At 34.4% G+C, this 17,207-nt stretch overlaps 1 protein-coding gene across 2 annotated transcripts in view; it reads right to left on the reverse strand.

Annotated features, from left to right (window-relative positions):
- The window catches only part of LOC138707893 (inactive phospholipase C-like protein 2), an 876,200-nt gene that overhangs the window by 367,313 nt on the left and 491,680 nt on the right, over nucleotides 1-17,207 (reverse strand). For both annotated transcript variants that reach the window (XM_069837934.1, XM_069837935.1), the window contains exon 5: nucleotides 1,911-2,023. In XM_069837934.1, the coding sequence (XP_069694035.1) occupies nucleotides 1,911-2,023 (113 nt within the window). The remainder of the gene's footprint in view (nucleotides 1-1,910; nucleotides 2,024-17,207) is intronic.

Genomic DNA, 17,207 nt, shown 5'->3' on the forward strand with positions numbered 1-17,207 from the left:
TGGACACAGAAAGCCAGCACTGCACCGACTGCGCCACCCAGGCCGACTCCAATCACTCCTAACTGGGCAAAGACTCTTTCGTACTACATAGCGTTATTGTACTCACTATATTGTGTCACGTGATATTAGAGTATATCGTTATCAAGAAACACGTTATTGTAAAAGCTCACTATTATCATACTCCATATTGGATTTACTGCCACGGTTATCTACTTAACCGCTCGGACACGACCGGTTACTAAATTCTCATGGTTAGCATCGTTTAACTCGTAACCGAGCTTGGTGACACAGAAATATAACATAATGCATGGTTAACTATCATTTAAACGTTCCTAACCGAGATTGGTGCATTCGGCCACCAATAATGTGACTAATCATGGTTGCTTTACGACTACGGCCTCTTATGAGAACAACTAAATTTAACAGTTATTGGTAATCTGAATCCAGTTGTGTCTATCAGCAGACTAGCATTACTATATCTCCTTCATTTTCAGTTCCCGGCAGTGAGCGAACGAGCTAGCGAGAACATTACTGGAGTCAAGTCTTGTTTGCCGCCTCTGTATCTGTAAGGCACATCTCAGTGTAAGATGAGCAAAACGAATATTTTTTTTATAGTTGTGATGGGAGAGCGGGACCTCATTAACACTCTCCTTGAATGATGATGATGAGGACGAAGACGAAGCCTACTCAAACGATTAAGGAAAAGAAATACACCGTCTCCTATGGTATGTAATGTTATTTAGTTTTCAGTATGGTAGAATATTACATGTTTTAAAATTGTAGGCATTTAATGATAGAAGCTAATAAGATCCAAACCATGCGTCTTTCAAGAAAGAAAATAAGTTTCTCGTCAAGTGTCAACATCTTAAATTAAAGAAATTATGTCCTTAAAAGATGAAGCAGTTGAACTATAACTTATTGTTAGTGACGATATTGTGTATATCTGAGTCCGTGTGTGTCAGATTATCTGGCACCATTCTGATCGACACCTTTACGATCGTGGATTTTGGTACCATTTCTTTCAATAATTGTGGAAATATTATAATTTAATAGAGACTTTAGTACGAGAAATTTGATCACCTTGTGTGTACCATTGTTAAATACTGAGTGTTAAATCCAATTTTATTATAAATTGTGATTATTATTTCTGCCTTCTTTCATAGATTTAAACAAATCAACGGCCCGTAAAAAGATAGGCATATAACGGTGATGAAGCCCGCTTAATTCAAGTAAATATAGTAATCTGATCAACTCAATTTTACACGCGCAACTCGCACTGCACCACTCTTTCTTACAATGTCATGTCTCACTATCTTTGATTGTGAAAAAACAAATGTAACATATACATAAAACGGTGTAGAGAATGAATGACAATCGTACTTTCAGCATGACGTCTAGGTAAAATTTATTATGGGGTAAGATTCTGAATGACTAGATTCGGGCTTGTCTGATCTGATAATTATATTTCAATGCTAATTAAAATTTGAATAATAAACAGGAAACGAAAAAGAAAAGGAATTTAAGAAACAAGTAAGAAGATTCTACTGAATAATTCTCCCAAACTAATATTATTTTCAGAACTGAAGTGATGGAGTAATGATAGAAAAAATTGTAAAGGAAACAAAAGCAGTCGGAAAAATCTGCCTCACAGATCCTTTACTACATAAGAAATTCTCATCAGGTCTGCCGAGATTTGAACGCCAGTCCTTTTTATGAAAAATGTATATTAAGAATCGAATTAAATAAATCAAAGACAAGTAAAGTTGAAAATGTTGATTTGAAGAAAGCAAACTATCGAGAAAGAAGGACTCACCGTAGCTTTAGCGACAACATAAAGTCTCAAATATTGCTTGTAAAATTGGATTGACCACTCTGTATTTCCGCCTTGAAATTTATTTGTTGGTCCTCACCTAATGAGCAGAAAGTAGACCTCGGGTCTTGTTGCTATCTCTTTGAACATGTCTATGAACTCCTTGCTGTCTATGGTCCCTCTTTTTCCATCATTCTTCATCTGATCGAATTCCTGAAAGAGAGAACATGTAGAAAACATTGAAATGTGTGTGATTTACGAAACATGGAGATTATTTTAATAATATTCAGTTGAGTTGCCATGTAGTCTTCAATGTGTATAGAGTATTATGGAAAATAAGTGCAAACATTTCGACATTGAATAGGTAAAGGTATTGAGAATTGAAAATTCCTCGGGAACATTTTCTTTATTCTAGCAGTTTAGTCAGTAATTAGTTGTGTGGGTCATTCCATCGTTCCGAACATGACGTTGGAACTAATTTTTTTTTTCGGTTAAACGTGTTAATTACTTTTATGTCAGTGATATTTTTTCGGAGGAAAACGTGGCAGATGTTCTTGAATCTGCCCTCTTTCGATTGAAACAAAAAATTAAGGGCCGTATTCATAGACATTCTTAGCACGGGCTTTCGGTGGATGATCAGCGAACTAACGTTTTTCGTACTCATAAACCAGTGTCAGCGATATGATATGATATGATATGAATCCTGTTTAGCACGCTCGTAGCGCGGGCTAGCGAAATGTCTATGAATAGCACCCTTAGTTTTTATAATGAAGTAGCGACGAAAATTGGGGTCAAACATGCGTCCCGGATACGATGCATTCAGACAAGCTTATTTTCCCTTCCTGGAAAACCCTGAATCTCTGAAAATTATTAAAAATTTTTCAAATTAAAAATATATAGGGACTCACTCATTCAAGGTGTACTTGAACATGTTCGGAACTCTATACCAGAAAAAAAAAAAAAACTTCACCAGTAAATAAACGAAACCTGCGTTACGGACATGATGGGATAAATTCGTTCCGGACATGACGTCCGAAAATGCCTTTATAAAAGTTATAAAATTGTATATATTTCTTACATGCTGCTATAATATTACATAAAGCTACACTAACAATGTGAAAAATCTGACTCAGGCGTGTACAATTTTAAGCAACACATCTGTTAACAAATTACTTGTAGGTACTTCAAATACTTCATCGAGATATGAATCTGAATTATACTTTCAATAGCTCGACTCCATCGTACAATAATTAATTTGTATGCTGTATTATTCTAAAATTTCAGGACTACGAATTTACTGTAACTGTTATGGCTTATTTTATTTAAAATATAACGAGACTTGTTTTAAGTTTAGTATTTAAATATTAACCTATTTAACATTATTTCAAACGCCAGATATTCATGTTTTTGCATTGAGAGAGATGTTTACACAGTACGACTTCTCCTTTGACTTATTTATATAGGCTCAATATAATGTAGTTCATGTGTCGATGGTATTTGTCTCACATTTTCCCACAGCGAGCGAGATATCAGTTGTATTACCTTTGAGATCTTCCTCGGTGATTAGTATAATATTTAAATATGTATTCCTTTTTTTATTTTTCTGATGATGCAAGTCCAGCGTATGCTTCTTCAGATCAACGGTAGTTGTTTGCAAGCTTCTTCATTGTTCCCCCCCTCCCACTATGTCTACAGCACCTTTGCTATGGCAACTAAAAAACTCCATATGCAATTAAAAATGTGCCTAGAGCTTATGGTTGTCAAATACTCGTACATATAACTGAACCGCTCTTTTAATTGTGAGGCAGCTCCATCTGCTAAGAAATTAAATTTCATTTATGTATTTCTTTATTTATTTAGCTAGCAAAGTGAGTACAAATTAAAATTATATAAAAAAATGTTTCTAACCACTACCGTAAGAGCCAGGTTCGTGTACGGTGTAGTCTTAGCCAATACTATAACATAACATTTACAAAGACAGTTTACTAAATACAGTAATTAACTTAATTCAAGCCGATAAGTAACAAAGAGGAAAAAGAAAGAAAGAAGAAAGAGAAAAATAGAGAAAAAATACATTTAATATGCAGGGTGTTTACTGACTGGTGTTACAAACTTTCAGAGATGATGGGGAAGGGCACATGTATAAATTTGAGATAATGAACTCTAGCCCGGAAATGACTGAGTCGAAAGTTATTACCAAAAATAGTTGTGTGGAAATTGAATTGTAATTTCGCACCACGTGCCCTCCTTCCCTCAAACTTTGGAAGAGTTTTGGAAAGATGGTATGGGCCGGATGTCTCCTACGTGAGTACTTGTCCCGATACAATCTGTGAGCTTGTCTACTGTTCCCATTGACTCATCCGTATTCAAAAATCATGTCTGCATATTCCGTTCTCGTGTACTACTCCATTTCACTAGGACTGATCGACTGGACACTGCAACTTGCACACATACACTGCTGTCTACAGACGTGCATATCAGGACCGACCATGTCCGTTACACATTACGCTATCTGCATTGCTTTATTGTGGTTCCCTGTCCCCACTCCTCAGACAGTGCACTGAATGGAATACTGTAAGTAGACAACGTAAACAACGTCAGATGAATATAGTATGTGTAAGATGTACAGATAAATATACGTAAAAAAGGTGTACAGAAGAATAAAATTATTTCATTTCCACACAACTATTTTTGCTTGTAACTTTCGACTCAGTCATTTCCGGATCAGGGTTTCATATCTCAGATTGATACATGTGCCCTTACCTATTATCCCTGAAAGTTTGTAACACTAGCCCGGAAACACTCTGTATATTGGTAACAGACGCCAGTGATATTCAATAAAAACATGAATATAATCTACAGAAATGGAAAGGTGAAAAATACAGACATTTGTTAGTATTATATATCATGAATAATTTTATAAATTTCTTTTTTAAATGGTACAATTTTGAAATATTTCAAATTTGGAAAATGATTTGTAATTTTATTATAAAGTCTTGGGCCGAAACTAGCACCATGTTTAAGTGCTGTACTTGTATGACATTTAGGCTCAATTAAATGGAAAGTACACTTTTGTCTTCGAGTACGATATTCATGTCGATTAGACTTGTTTTATTTGATTTCTGTGGTAGTAAGTTAGTAAACCATACTTATAAATTTCTTCAATAGTTAATACTTTAAATCTGTATAAATTAAATTTGTCGGGTAATCCATATTTTTGGTCAGACAAATTTTTATTAATCTTCTGTGTAATAAAATTAATGGATTAAGTACAGATGATGCTACTCCACCCCAATTTATTATACCATACTGAATTAATGATTGTACTAAAGCTAAAAATATTATTCTCAATTCCTTCTTAGTGATAAAATGTCGAAGTACTATGAATTTATAAATTGTCTTTCTTATACTTGTACACATAAAACCAATTTGTTTATCGCAACGTAAATTTTGATCTATAATAATTTCTAAATATTTGAGTTGTGGAAGGTTTTAGATGTGGGTAGTTACACTAGTTACAAATATTTTAAAATATCTCTGTTATTTTGAATTAAAGGTCCGTGATTGTAGAGTCAATGAACAAAGATACTGCAAGCTCGTCATGAGATAATTATTCCCACATTCTGGCGTAATTTATTTTCTATCATTTAGCCAGCTACAAATTGAAATTTGATCCTGACACCAATGTGCACTCTGTAGCTCTGTCTTGGTATTGGACTCTGTAGTTTTCCGTGAACTCTAACTGTATCACCACGTTTTCACCATCAGCACAATTACGAATTCTCCTTAAATGTAACGATTGTTGCTTTGCCACAAACCAGTGAATTATGAACTTGGGCAGGAACTTTTTCAACATGTCCATGATTTCGCTTAAGGTACTAGTTCTTGGTGGCTTTAATGTTTTTTTTTTTTATCTTTTAAGAGCTATTATTCCAAATCAACATACATCGACACGGGATAAGCTATATTTGCACTAAAATTTTTTCAGTGTTTCAGTTCTCGGAGACGGACAGTGGACTAAACTAAGGCAAAGATCAGTTTAACTTATATTAATGTACAGTATATTCGTTCGTTTATTTTCTGTTTTTCTTTAATTTGATTTATTTTTCCGTTATTTGATTGTCAGTTTAAATATTATGCATTATTCATGATGGCTGCATAATTAACTCACAACAAAAGTATTTCTCCTTCCATTATTCTTTAAATGTAATTTTCTTTGGATTTGTTTATTGGTTTCGATAATGACATGTTGGAAAGAAGCCAGTCAACTACTGGTCCTGCCATATTTACATGTGCAATGCGTACTTTGAATGAACAAGTGGTGGATAAGGGAAGGTGAGAAGTGTGATAATTATTACAGTATTAACATGATCCTATTTATATTATTTCATTTAAATAGTTATGTAAGTAGGCCTACGATATAATTACTCTGTCTCGAAAATCAATGCAGAATTTTCGTTGCGGACATGACGCACATTCAATTTGCATAAAGTACCCTGAAATGAAAACAAAATCGAAAAAATCGCTCATGTAGTTTTTGTTGGCAAATTACATTTTCTAAGAGGAAATAAAGTTTAAAGAAAAAATACAAGTTAACTTTCTATAGAGAAAAATCCTCAATTTCACTCCGGACATGACGCAGAGAAGTGTCCTTTAGATATTAACGACTGAAACTGAAGGGTTTAGAACCATAGTGGGCCAAGCGCCATTTACAAAACCCGTAGAAAACAAGGGTTAAAATGGAGTTATTACCATAATTCAATGGAGACATATAAGCAGTAATATAAAGTATACACATTAAAAGTAAATGATATGTCAATCTTCATTAAACTATGCTGTTCACTTAATTTTAATCCTTACTTTCTCCGTTTTTAATAAATGGCGCTTGGCTCACTATGGCTCTCAACCCTTAAATTGCAGTCCATAAGATTTTCGAATCAAACGGACACTCTAATGACAAGGAAAGTTGTAAAGTTCCTTGTGAACTTAGTCACGTTATTAAATCATAGTTCCTAAGTATTATATGATCAATTACACTCAATGCATTTTTGTCAGCTTTCGCAATATAACTTACTTCCACTAATGTTTTTAAATTTACTTCAATATCAATTTCGCTAGGAAGAAGGACATTCATGTCTGGAAAGTAGAGACTTTGAGGATTTCATAGATATCACATGATGCGATTTGAATAGTTTCGAAAATGGACATACAGGTTATTATTTTAAGATATATATCAAGATAACATGTTTTCTTTTAAACGAGTATACATTCAAAGACCTTCAAGACTGGCGTTTCTTCAAAAAGTGTTATGCGCTTTGTCTTCCGAAGTTATTTCAAGAATCAATAGTTTAAGGTTTGTGTACTTAAAAGATCAGATTTTTGCAGATCATAACAACACTACAAAATATGTCAAAGGACAAAAGGGATTTTTCCCCATTTAATTATCTTGTATTACTGAAAAAGATTCGCATTTATTTTTAGAACATTGCGGGCTATACCACATACACTTCTAGACTGCTGTCAAAGTATTTTCATTAGTCTCATATTGAAACATAAATGTATGTAAAAACGTCAATAGCGTTACCCCTATAAATTTCAGTATGTCCTACAATTATCCCGTTTCTAAATAGACAATATATCTATTGTTTTACATGTACTTACTGATTGTTGCTTTAACTCCAAGGTATGTATGTATTATTCCGTGGTGATTGGAGTCCAATCCAGTATTTGCATTTATTTAACTGAAATTGAGTTATATTCAGTGAGGAAAACCACGGGAAAAAGCTCAACCAGATTGGTCGGCACCAAGGGTCGAACCCGCGACCTTCCGATTGTAAGTCTCAAACAGTCTCAAACGATACTATCTGAACCGTTTCGCTTGGTATATCGATTGTTATGCTTTCACGCTTCAGATATATTCTGGCCTGCTTAGTATAATGTTTGGTTTCATTAAACATAAACTGATCTCGTGCACCGTCAACTTTAAAACATGAATTATTTGTCCTATTCAACGGAGAAATGCGGAAACTCATGCACGCATACGGATTAAAAGGAGCGGTTTACTGCCGGTTTGCGTGTAGACTTGAGCAATGATGATATATGATGAAAGCAATCCAATCTGAATATACTCCAGAATTACTTTGAATTTTCAGATGTTTCATTTGAAAATAATATCCTTTATAAAATATATAGTGTCTCGACATGCATTTGATTTGACAAAATTGTTTATCGAAAGGAAATAACTTACTCGTACATTTTATTTTCAGCAGTGTCCACTGTTGTAACTCATTCGTAATGTCTAAGTTTATCACTCATGCGGATCCTAGCTATATTACCAACAATGGTACGAGTACAATTTGTATGCCAGGGACAACTTAATATTTTATAAGGAAAATTAAATAAATTCAGGATTATATTTATAGTTTTCCTTGTGATTTTTGTATAATAAGTTCTTATTCCCGTCGACGAAGAAACTACACAGGTAAATGCTAGTCCTTTATCAAAGGATTAAGGACCATTAGTAGTAAACCCTTTGTAGTACTTGGGTGAAATTCCAGAGAAATAATTAATTTATGAAAGGTCTATATGAATGAATGTTGCTTACATTATCTACCTAAAGTGTACAATTTAAAATGAAGTCAAAATATATTAACAATAATAATAATTCGAGGCACGACATCCCATGAAGGATCATGACAGACCAGCCGGCTGCTGGCCTCACGTCCACATACCGAAGCAGAGATGGACGATCATCCAACCAGAATGGAGGTATCGTTTGGATAACACGATGATCCCCCAGCCGTCAAAATGTATTACTTTCTGGAATTATACAAAATAATTTTTGTTAGCAATGTAGAAGAGAAAAGTGGATTTTCTTCTGGTGCACAGTGAAATATCTTATTTATATAGGCATATATTTCTTAAGTTACAATGTTAGGAAATGAAATGTACGGTAATATCATTAGCAACATGATAAAGGAACTCAGTTTGGAAATGCGTAATAGTCGTTATTAGAAAATATAATATATTGTTGTCTTCGTGATATTATTTATATATTTAGTGTATCACAAATATTTTGAAGTTTTGCGTACTTTTCTGTTCATAATTCGGGGCTACATGATATTTCCTGTAATTTTTATTTTGTACGTATTCACTCATTTAAATATTGATACATTTCCATTTGAACGGTTGGAGAATCGCATTTGCACGCCGAAAAACCCGGTTGAAATTCCGATGAGTTCTATTAGGCCTACAATTATTGTGGGAAAATATAGAGTTTGGGGCACCTTTTACAGATATTCACGTTAATTCTGCCAGTAGGCCTATTACGCGATTTTTTTCTTAATCATTACCATCATCCAATGTTGAAGACGTCTAATTAAGAACAGCTCAAGCGCTATATTTCTAAAAGGGGAAACTTGAGATTAAATGATGAAAAGAAAATATAATTTGCAAAATAGTTAATCAGTGACTAAAAATTCCAATGCTTCCCATAGAATTAAAATTAAGTAACTGAATCATTGCTTACATTATAACGATTATATTAAATGAGTGCAGTAATCCTCAAATTTTTATTGCCTGCAGAAAATACATTTATTTGAATTGCAACAGTTCTTTTTTATTATTTACTGGAGTGAAATGTGTGATTTTGTTTAAAGTGATGTAATAGTAGCAGACTACAAACGACTCTGAAACAGCAATAGCAGCAGCGATGATCATTTGTACAGAATGACGAAAATATTCGTGTTCCAAAACATATCAAACAAGTATATTCATATCAACTTTAACAGCTCTATCTTTTATCGTTGGACCTTATGAGTTACCCAAATTTACTCACATTCTCAGGCTAAACCTTTAGTATTTTAATCACAAGAAATTAATGCACTAGTTTGTGCCTTTTGCGATTAGAAAATTATATCTCATAAAATGTTATTACAAACTTCCACTAAGGGAACATTTTTCTGCGGCACGTCTCCACGCTTGATAAAACACTGCTATACAGATGTCTTCAAAATGTCTAACACGCATCTGTAATTTCAATTGACTGGAGGAAATATATATTTGAGGATTCGCCATTTTCTCATAAATCAGCATTTTATAATATCTCTCTAAAAACTTTCAAATTCGATAATATAGGAGAGAGTGAAACCGAAAGAAGAGTCCCTCATTATTGATTCTTTTCCCGAAAGATGTCATTCGTATAATTCCAAAATGATCTCACACGTCATATATAAATTTCATTTTAATTTTACCTAGAATCGAAGGTACTTCAGTGGTCACGGGACAAGTTTCTAAAGAAAGCAAAGCTTATTTTATACTTTACAATGCGAGGTACAGTTACTCACTTTAATATTCGGCCAGATCCTTTCCTTTAGTTTTTGTTGTCTTTATTATGCAGTAGAAATTGGGCTAGGTACAAAATAAAATTGAGAACGATGTGCTGAAATCTTAATAGTACTTATATCAAATACACAAATTTTCAGACCATTACACAAGTGAATTAAAAATATGTTTCTATTAACGGACACAAGAGCGCGTCACTTTAATATTCGGGCACTTGATATGTTTACGTGAGCATGGGGTTGCTGCCTCAGTAGGCACAGTGTTTCTGTGCTTGCTGTTCTGCCTGCATGTGTTCTGAAGCTTCCGCCGCTACAGTATGGGGCGTAAAGGTAGGAATACAACATCTGAACAGAGACAACTCGTAATTTTCCATCATGTAAAGGGGAAATCTGAAAGATAAATCAATAAAATATTAAATATACCATGAAACATAATTGAGGACATAATAGAGAGATGTAAGGAGGAAGAAAGTAGAGTCGATACCCCAAAAAGGACAACCAATAATACTGACTGATTGAGAAGAAAGAATAATAATTCGGAAAATAAATAACAACTCAAGACTAAGTGCTCCAAAATTAATAGGTGAACTCTTTGAAGAGAGTACAAAAAGTGTCCACCCAGAAACTGTCCGAAGTGTAATAAGAAAAGCTGAGTTCAATGGCAGAGTGGCAAGAAAAAAGCCCTCCATTAGTGAGGTGAACGGAAAAAAAGAGACTGCAGTTTGCTAGGGAATATGTAAATAAAGATGTTTCTTGGTGAAATGGCGTATTTTTTTTCAGACGAGAGCAAGTCTAATGTTTTTGATTCAGTTGGCAAGATAAATGTGTGACGGGAGCCAAACAAAGAACTTGAAATGAAGAATTTGCAACCCGCTGTGAAATATGGAGGAGACAGCATCATGATCTGAGGTTGCATTTCTGCAGCAGGAGTTGGAAAGATGACACAAATCGAGGGGATAATGAAGAAGGTAGACTATCTTCGTATATTGAAGCAACACTCACACAGAGGTGCAGCCAAATTGGACATAAGAGACACATTTAAATTTTACCAGAATAATGACCCTAAACAAAAATCCTATCGTGTATAATTGTCTCAAAGTTATTGACACTCCTCGTCCAAAGCCCTGAATTGAAGCCCATATAAAATCTCTGGGCTGAGCTGAAATCACGAACACGAAAAACACCTTCAAAATCAAAGGGTTAATTAGAAGAAAAATGAAGAAGCAATGGGCTAAAACACTCACTGAAAACATTAAGAAATACATTTGTAATACGTCACAACGCTTGAGAGAGGTTTTAAGAGGATATACTACAGATCACTAAATGTTATTTGTTTAGTTTCTACAGAGGATGAATTTAGTTGAAAGTCGAAGTGGCCGAATATTAAAGTGACTGTGATAATTGTCAATTTTTTGCTATGAATTTATTTTTACGCTTTATAATGAAGAATAAACTGATTAATTTTTTAATAGTATCGTGAAAGAGGAATTGTTGACCTTATATTTTTGTTGTTTATATTTGTCATTAAGATAATCAGAATAAACATTGATTTGATTACAAACATAAGTGGCCGAATATTAAAGAAAACAACTGTATATATGAGAGAAAATACGAGGGCTTAGGTATGTCATTGATTTTTTTGGGGAGGGAATGCGGGCGCTGTTCGCAGTTTTCAAACATGCAAATGAAAGGGCAGGGTACGTATATGTACTAGTAGGCTAGGAAAGAGTAAGAATCAAACATCCATAGACGACAGAGCATCATGTTACTTAAAAGGGCTGGGTATGTGTACGTGCTGTTTGAAAGGACAGTATGTGAGCTAGTGAGGGAGGATAAGTTAGGGTGACGAACAAACTTCCATAAAAGGAACAACATCATGCTACTCGTGTTTATTACGTTAGTTGAAACAGAATTACCCACCATAAAACTCGTTGAGTCAAATCCATTCTACACGACGTTCGTCTCAGATCTGCATTACGCATAACATCGCTCTCTATGCAATTATCAAATCACACTAACATCCTCCCAGTGATGCGACCACATACTCGTAATACGGTTGCACGGCACGACGATCGATTCACAATTGAATTCACATTGCTCTCTGTGCGGTAGTCAAACATCATACTGTCATCTAGTGTTGCGATCACATACTATGAATGCCATGTGACATCTTGTGATATCATCGCCATGACAAGAGCTGCGACTTTGCCCTTTTTACTATTTTATTCTTTTATTCAAAGACATATAGGTCTACACTTAAACTACGGACGTTTTATAGTACCTAAATTGGCCTATTTTGGTGATAAGTGCCTATTTCTCTCAATGAAGCCTATACTGCCTATTTCGGTTTTTTAACTTTTCTAAGATTAAAATCGGTCCTTTCCTTTGCTCCATTTTCAAAGAAACTGAAAAAAAAATAATATGATTGAAGTAGTATTGCTGGTAAATATTTTGGCCGATGTTTAGCTCGTTTCTATGGCAAAGAAAATCACGTAGTTTCAACACATTTGATTATGCCATAATTGGTAACTATGTTTGTAGAATGTGACACGACTGTTCTCTTCTAGACGTCGTTAAAATAGCAGATCATTTTAGTTCTGTTTCATTTAATATGTTTCATTGTTATTGCGAGTGTTGTGTCTTTTGAACGAAACTAGTGAACTTGTTGCGCATTCTACATTAAACCACAGAACAACGACAATAGTTTTAAACCGAAACAATGACAATAGTCTAAGAATGTTTCTAAAAATGGTTATCAGATGATGAAAACGATTCTAATTTTACAACAAGCAGTAACATCATCTACTCCCAATGTTGTTGCAAAGAGTAAGTTTTGAGGTTTTGTTAAATTTTGAGGTTTTGATATTTTATTGTGAGATAAAGATACCTAACATATATCAGTTATAACATGAATTCAAAGTGTGTGGATTATTTTTATTATCAGATTAAATGTGAAAAAAGAAAATATCGTCATTTCTAAAACCATAAAAATATAACAAGCCATCAATGCAACTCTGCTAGGCATCAAAGGAGACATTTTTTGAACTTCCTTCAGGTGATGAAAACCAGAAAAATAGAATAAAAGCAAGGCAGAAAATTGTGGACTGTAATAATTTTAGGAAATGTTCCTTTCCATAACCTGGAAAATAATTTCTGAAAGAATTTCTTGGGAAAATGGACAAAAATGAAAGACCGTGTCCAGTTCACACTAAATTAATGTAACGTAATGGAAGATTGGAGCTGTTGCTATGAAAGAATGATTGAAAACATATTAAGACAGAATCCTGGATGTGATATAGTAATGAAAATAGCGGCTATACTACGTGGAAATGTGCAGGAACTGGAGTGATTGAAGCCACATCAGGTTAGGCCTACGTGTTTCATACGTTCCACTCACGTCTTGCGAAGTTGAAAGAGCATTTTCTACATTACAGTACTTAAGAACATTCTTAGTGATAGAAGAACATAATTTGCAATGGAGAATTAAGACAAATGTATTGTGCATTGTTTTCTCGACGACAGTAGCATTGGACATTGCAAAGGGCACGGCAAAAATTAATTTTAAAGTAATAATTGTAATAAATTCCTATTAATAGCCAATTTTTATACTTTAGTGCCTATATGAATGCCTATTTCAAGCATTTCTACTTCATTTTTGCCTGCACATTTTTATTCATTTAGTGTCTACAAGTGATTTATTTAGCCATGACTTATGCCCAACCTTTGTAGTTTATATATTAACGAGAAAATTACACCGTTCTGCATTTCAAAACTTATTTTCTGTTGTTTTCAATCTGATAGGCGATTCTAAACGGATTTTTTGTGCTAAATTCGAAAATAATCTCCATTTTTCCCCATCACGTCAGGTTTTCAGATAATTCATGACTAACCAGAAATGAAATTATAGCTTTGTGAAACGTCATAAAAATTAGTTTCGACAAGAATTTTGTGAGAAAAGCTAGGCCACAATTTGTTGTTTGTCACTAATTAATCATTAATTAATATTAATTAATAATTGCACTTTCATAATCTTACCTCAATATCGCACTTCAAATTTTCTCCTCTTTGACCTCCTCGCATGTTGTTCAGAGCAGTCCCTTTTTAACATCCAGCAAAAGTCCACAATGTTTCCATTATGATGCAAAACACCTTTAGGATTTTTCTGAGAAGAATCTATGAAGAACCTCTACTCTTTGGAATTATAGTTTATGTTATAAAATTTTAAGACGGCAAGGATGTCTTGGCAATACACTAAATTTTCTTCTTCAGCAAAAAAAGGGACAAGTTCCTTCTCACGATGCCTGTACCATGAAAAATATGTATCATCAGCCAATACTTTCTTTTCTTTTAACCTAGAACCCAATAGTTCTGCTGATTCTTTAGGTAAATTTAAATCCCTCACTAAATCATTAACCTCATTTTGATTAACACATTTATCATCGCCAATATTGTCTGGTTCATAAGTATGATCCACTGGAGATTCAGTTTCATAGGATATAGAATATCTTTCTTGTTTTTAGCAGTATATCCAGCTACCTTAACTACACAAAAATAACAATCGTCTCCATGATTTGTAGGTTCCCTCCAAATCATAGGATACCAAAGGGCAACGACTTCCTTTTTCCATTTTCCAGCTCCTCAACTCTTCAACACAACTACGACACACTTTATGGGGGCACCAGAATTTGTCCTGGTCTCCTAACTTAGTGCCAAAATATTGAAAGTAAGTATTCTTTACAAAAGCTGTTGTATTCTGTCTTTGTTTTACCAACGTTTATGACCCACATATATAGCAAAACAAATTTGGATCATTTACATAACCATGTTTCGACATTTCTATGAAACAACACTATTAAGTCTTCTCGCAGAAAAAATGAAAACTCACACACTTCACTTTTACACGACAACCAACAACACAAAACTGAACCTCTAATTTTAAAACAACTTTTAAAAGGGGATAGGTTTATTATCTCAGTAAGGAAATCTGTAGGCTCATAAGCTGGATTTGCACTTTCAAAAATAAATATATATACGGGATCCTCTGTCATTGCTCTAATTCATTGTTAGTTTTAATAGCAATCTCTAAGAGTAAATATTTTCTTCATAATTTTTATGACCTGAGGCACTAAACATTTCAACTTCCTGTTTATAGATAACGTTGGGTGCAGACAGATAAAATCTCCAAGAATAAACAACGGATGTCTTAACCTCGGTTATTTTAGTGGGAGGATACAATTTTTTACATCCCTCATGGGCGGATATAGTTAGTAGATTTTAATAAATATCAAAAAGAAACATAATTAAATATATTATGTCACATTTTAAGTAATAAAATTTAAATTATAAGCTGTCGTGCCTTTTTTAACAAATGAAAAGCACACTGTAATATTACTATATTACGAAAAATATTGAAAACATACAATTTTGAATTGTAAAAAATTTTGACGTGGTACGCGAAAACGGATTTCAGTTTTCCAATCAGTGTGAAATTGTGGTTCAGAAACGCTAATTTATTTCAAAACAACAAAATCCATGCAGAACGGTGTTACTTTGTGTTAATAATAAAAAAAAGATGAGGTCTACAGACAATCTTGAAGTTCGAATGTTTTAAAAAAACTAGAGATCATAAGTTTAGTGGTTAATGTTATGTTTTATTTAACGACGCTCGCAACTGCCGAGGTTATATCAGCGTGCCGACCTGGTTGGCGAGTTGGTATAGCGCTGGCCTTCTATGCCCAAGGTTGCGGGTTCGATCCCGGGCTAGGTCGACGGCATTTAAGTGTGCTTAAATACGACAGGTTTATGTCAGTAGATTTACTAGCATGTAAAAGAACACCTGCGGGACAAAATTCCGGCACATCCGGCTACGCTGATATAACCTCTGCAGTTGCGAGCGTCATTAAATAAAACATAACATTTATATCAGCGTCGCCGGTGTGCCGGAATTTTGTCCCTCAGGAGTTCTTTTACATGCCAATAAATATACTGACATGAGGCTGTCGCATTTAAGCACACTTAAATGCCATCGACTGGCCCGGCATCGAACCCGCAACCTCGGGCATAGAAGGCTAGTAATTTCAGTAGTAATAGGAGTACTAGGATATAGCATTTAATAATGTATTTTTGCAGTAGGCTAATGATTGATTTTTGGCATATTTTCTATCTCGAATTTTCGATAACTCGAAGCATAATTATTCATTTCCGAAAGCGCTTTGAGATATAAAAGTTCGAGTGTATTCTTACGGACAAGTCCATTTGAGCATCTCTAACACCGAAAGGTTGTTCTGGGCATCCCACTTATTTGCATGTGTGTGTGCAGTGATATTTCCTGAACTGATGGCCGGGCTTAGCTCATATTCAGTGTCAACGAGCCAAACACACATTACCGATCAAAAAAATATATATATTAGAAAATTTGTTTCGTGACATTTTGTGTTAGGTAGAGTAAACTGACAAATGAAACGGGGGATTTCTTTCAAGAAGAGAATGATATTCTAAGACGAATTCATACATACATACATACATACATACATACATACATACATACATACATACATACATACATACATACATACACTCCAGTTGCCACAAGGTATGTCTTAGGATGAATAAATGACGTGAAACGTAATTTGGCATAATATTCAATTGCTTGAAGAACGGAAAGTATATAGGGTAAAACGGAAATTGTAGATACTGTGGCTTCACAAGTTTACATTGGGAGTTCGTAAGTTACGAGGCGTATCCAGAAAGTAAGTTTCCCAATTTTTTTTAAAAAAGAACACACACTTTCAGGAAAACATTTATTGGCAACAGATACAGCAATGTTTCAGCTATTTTTCAACATAGCCACCATCAGAATTGAGACACTTGTCGTATCGTGGGATCAACTATTGTATCCCTCTGTCGTAGAACTCTGCCGCCTGTGAATGGAACCAGCGTGTGACAGACGTCTTCAGCCCTTCGTCGTTGCCAAAACGCTCACCGGAGGACAGGAATTTCTTGAGATGCAAGAAAACGTGAAAATGGCTGGGAGCAAGATCAGGACTGTAGGGTGG

Source organism: Periplaneta americana, chromosome 10 (genome assembly GCF_040183065.1).
Source record: "Periplaneta americana isolate PAMFEO1 chromosome 10, P.americana_PAMFEO1_priV1, whole genome shotgun sequence".
In the NCBI taxonomy this organism is placed as follows: Eukaryota; Metazoa; Arthropoda; class Insecta; order Blattodea; family Blattidae; genus Periplaneta; species Periplaneta americana.